General features: G+C 49.6%; 1 protein-coding gene across 1 annotated transcript; it reads left to right on the top strand.

The window, feature by feature from the left end:
- The first annotated feature begins 349 nt into the window (after window positions 1–349).
- Window positions 350–2792, top strand: LOC100902248 (P protein-like). The gene is made up of 10 exons (XM_018641187.1): window positions 350–364; window positions 517–670; window positions 808–909; window positions 1030–1216; window positions 1379–1515; window positions 1698–1825; window positions 1928–2104; window positions 2211–2274; window positions 2383–2548; window positions 2708–2792. The coding sequence occupies exons 1-10, from the start codon at window positions 350–352 to the stop codon at window positions 2790–2792; spliced, it is 1215 nt and encodes a 404-aa protein (XP_018496703.1).
- Window positions 2793–3631: the final 839 nt, after the last annotated feature.

Below are 3631 nucleotides of genomic sequence, written 5' to 3'. Positions count from 1 at the left end.
TCAGAGGGGACGATGTCGTCTTCGCCGAATACTCCGAGGGACCATATATATCTCTCAGAGAGAACGCCCTTGTTGGCCGAAAGCGGTAAGGAACGCCTTCGGCAAGTCCTACATTCATCAGTACGATATGGGTCTTTTGTTCCCGACTCGATGAGTCATGGATTCTGAGTATACTGCGAGACACAGAAGAACATACGTTCCGAAGATACGGAGCTCAGTAATTGCAGGTGGCCAGCATCGGGGAATCTCACTTCCCAGCGGAGAAACTCCATACCGATAGGAGGACCTGGAGCGATGCCAGGACAGGGACTGGGGAAGAATTCTCCGAATTTCTTCCCTTAGTGCAGTTATGGTATTCACTGTGGTATGTAAATCTAAATTCCTCATTGAGCTCAGCAGAAATGAGCGGAAACTTTCATAGGACTCCGCGGATTTCCCACGGATCCCGCTGATCTAGGAGCATATGTCCATGCAAGAAGAAATCGGTCATATGAAAACTTATGAATGTTCTTGCAGATCGTTATGAGTACCACGGAGCCGGAGGAAGCATCGGGGAAGGAGCTCGGGAAGTCCTCCTCCCGTGCAATTTTCATGGCCGCAGCCGTATTGGTAGGCCTCTATGCCTTGATCATCTTCGAGCTGTGTCATCGAACTATAGCGGCAATGCTCGGTGAGTTTACCGAAATCTATCACTGATAAGTGTGATGCCTATTCGAATGTCAGATGTCTCCAGGCTCTTTCGATGTCGCTCTCTCTCTTCGCTCGATGAAACGAGGCGAGAAATGACGACGATCCTCCCTTCCACAGGAGCGGCGGCGGCTATCTCCTGCTTAGCCCTGGTCGGGAAATGCCCCGACCTCAATGAGGGTCTGTCACGGCTCGATATTGAAACCTTGAGTCTCCTATTCGGTGGGTGGAAAAATATCTTCGATTTTGCTTGCGGAGGCAAGAAACGCGAAAGGTCTTCTTCTGGCAGTCCGGGTATGAACATGAGAATCTAATTCGACATCAATACAATCCACAAAACAGGCATGATGATCATCGTCGGGATTTTCGGGGAGACCGGCTTCTTCGACTATGTGGCCGTTCTCGCATTCCGGTTGTCCAAGGGCAAGGTATGGCCGATGATAACGGTTTTGTGCATCTTCACCGCTGTCATTTCTGCTTTCTTGGACAACGTGGCGACCATGCTTCTGCTGACAGCCGTGACCATCAGGTAAAATCTTCGATGCGAGTCGTTACTTCTGGCCCATCTTAATTTCTCGAGGGCACCGACCCTGGAAGATCCAGCCAGGCTCGTTCCCCAGCCCAGATCTCGCTTCTCCCGAGTCCAATGTTGTCGCATTCCTTCTAACCTCTGCCCATCGCCTCCGTTCAGGCTGTGTGAGGTCATGGACCTGGACCCGAAGAAAGTGCTCATGATGTTGGTCATGTTCTCGAATGTCGGGGGGTCAGCTACACCCATCGGAGACCCGCCAAATGTCATCATCATTTCAAACTTGAAAGTGTTGGCCAGTGAGCTCACATTTTTATAATTCATTGGTAGGATGCAAGATGTCTGCATTGTCTGCTCCCTCGCTCGACTAGAGCAGGGAGGAATCTGCATACTCTGCAGAACTCTGAGTGAATGACGCATAAATCATGGGTGATACGCCTCATTCCCACCAAAGTAATATTTTCCTTCTGGAACTCTGCAGGCGGAATAAATTTCACCACTTCCACTTTACACTTACTGCCTGGTGTAATCCTCAGTGCTTTCGGTGTATACTTATTCCTGAGAGTGACGTACAGAGATCCCCGCAGTCTGCGCAAACAATCTCGACAGGTAAGAAAGATGTTCCTCTCAATGGGTCCGCAGAGGTCTTCAGGCGTAGGTGGCGCGACACAAATAGAGAACGAAGGAAAATATGACTTGCATCTTCCGAAGGTCGTCGACGGACAGCGCGGAACGGACTCATGGCATCAAGCGAGACATTCATCGCTTGGCAAGTCCCGAGGCGAATCCTTCGAGCTCTCAAATGTCGGGAGCAAGCTCTCGCAATCAGAGTCGAACGATGCATCGGACCTTGATTTCGAGCGAGTACTTGAGGATCTTTCGTCCAAGGTGAGTATTCGCTTAGGGGAAATCTTTTCCGTATGACATGGGGCCGCCAAACGGGGTAGACCGGGAATAGATGTGGCCTTGGTGTAATCACTTTCTCGAATTGCAGTACAAGATACGGAACCGACCGTTGCTTATCAAGAGCGTGATCGACGGTGATGTTGAAGATCGTGGTGTCTCTCGGTGAGTGCCAGGACTCAGAGTTTCTCGATACTGGATATTTTCCAGCAGTCGCAGAGCATGGGCATCAAGGCCAAATTTGTATTTGACTATACTTTCAGGCGAATCCGAGGACCTGAATATCCCCATTCAGCCTCTGATATATGCTCTCGCTTTCGGGGCTTGTTTCGGCGGCAATGGAACCCTTATCGGCGCATCGGCCAACGTCGTCTGCGCCGGAGTAGCCGAACACCATGGTTACCGGATATTGTTCATGGATTTCTTCAGGTTTGTCGACTACGTGAATTATCATTGTCCAGTCAGTTGGATCGATCACGAGTACACCCCCGGTGCACCTCGCGGGAGGCAGCGGGGTTTCCTAGAATGGCCCTTCGAGGATGGACTAACTAAGGTCGATCGCTCAATTCCTTCGATGTTTATTTGCAGGGTCGGGTTCCCGGTGATGGTGGTATCGACAACTCTTGCGTCGGCTTGGTTGCTTCTAACTCACATCGGTATGGGATGGCACTGAATATTATCTGTCCGATTCTGGTAGGCACACATCCGTGTGCTCATGTAAAGTGTAAAGATGAAGCTGTAGGTATCTGGAATTGTGCGTCAAGGAATAAATCAGGATTGTTAGAATGAAGCAAAAGGTTATTGTATTCGGACTTGTGTATGGAATAGTGTAATGATTGAATTCGAGATGTGTATAAAGTATTGAAGTTATTGCGTTACAATCCGTGCATGAATTATTGAAGTTATTGTAGTAAGATTTGCGTATGAGGCATAGCTAATGGTCTCGAAACTGTGTCTAAACTCAACAAACTCTTCTGAACAAATATTCCCGAGCCGGAGGCATCGAACTCTGACGGTCTCTAAGCAATGCAATGCCCCTAATAGCCTTCTGCGAGTCCTTCTGAAGCTCCTCCGAGCAGGACCTATGGAGGTTTAAAAGGAGAGGTTTCCTTGCGAATGAATTCCCTATGCTCAATTCTCGTCGTCCTGTGGCGTTCGAAAAAACTCGGACTTGTTCGGAAACTGAAGGCGTGAAGACACAGAATCCGGATGAGTAATGCTGGTCGAGGCTCCGCCCTCATTTGGGGAACCCGAGTCTCCTCCCTAAGTAAGGAAACCCAAGTCTTCTTGCTAACTTGGGAACTCGGAGTCACTACCCGGATATCGGAAAAGAATCCTCATGGTTCATGCTCCCGGTTCCATGCCCCACGGGACATTCAACGTTTCAAGCTCTTCGACATGGAGAACCTCGCGGTCGAATCATCGTCAAGAAAACGTACGCTGATCAGGGGATCCTCGCGAACCTACAGGAAAAGTAACGACTGCTCTCCGGACGGCGTAGAATGCTGGCGA

Source organism: Galendromus occidentalis, unplaced genomic scaffold (genome assembly GCF_000255335.2).
Source record: "Galendromus occidentalis unplaced genomic scaffold, Mocc_1.1 scf7180000075725, whole genome shotgun sequence".
NCBI lineage: Eukaryota > Metazoa > Arthropoda > Arachnida > Mesostigmata > Phytoseiidae > Galendromus > Galendromus occidentalis.
This window is presented reverse-complemented; position numbering and strand designations above follow the sequence as displayed.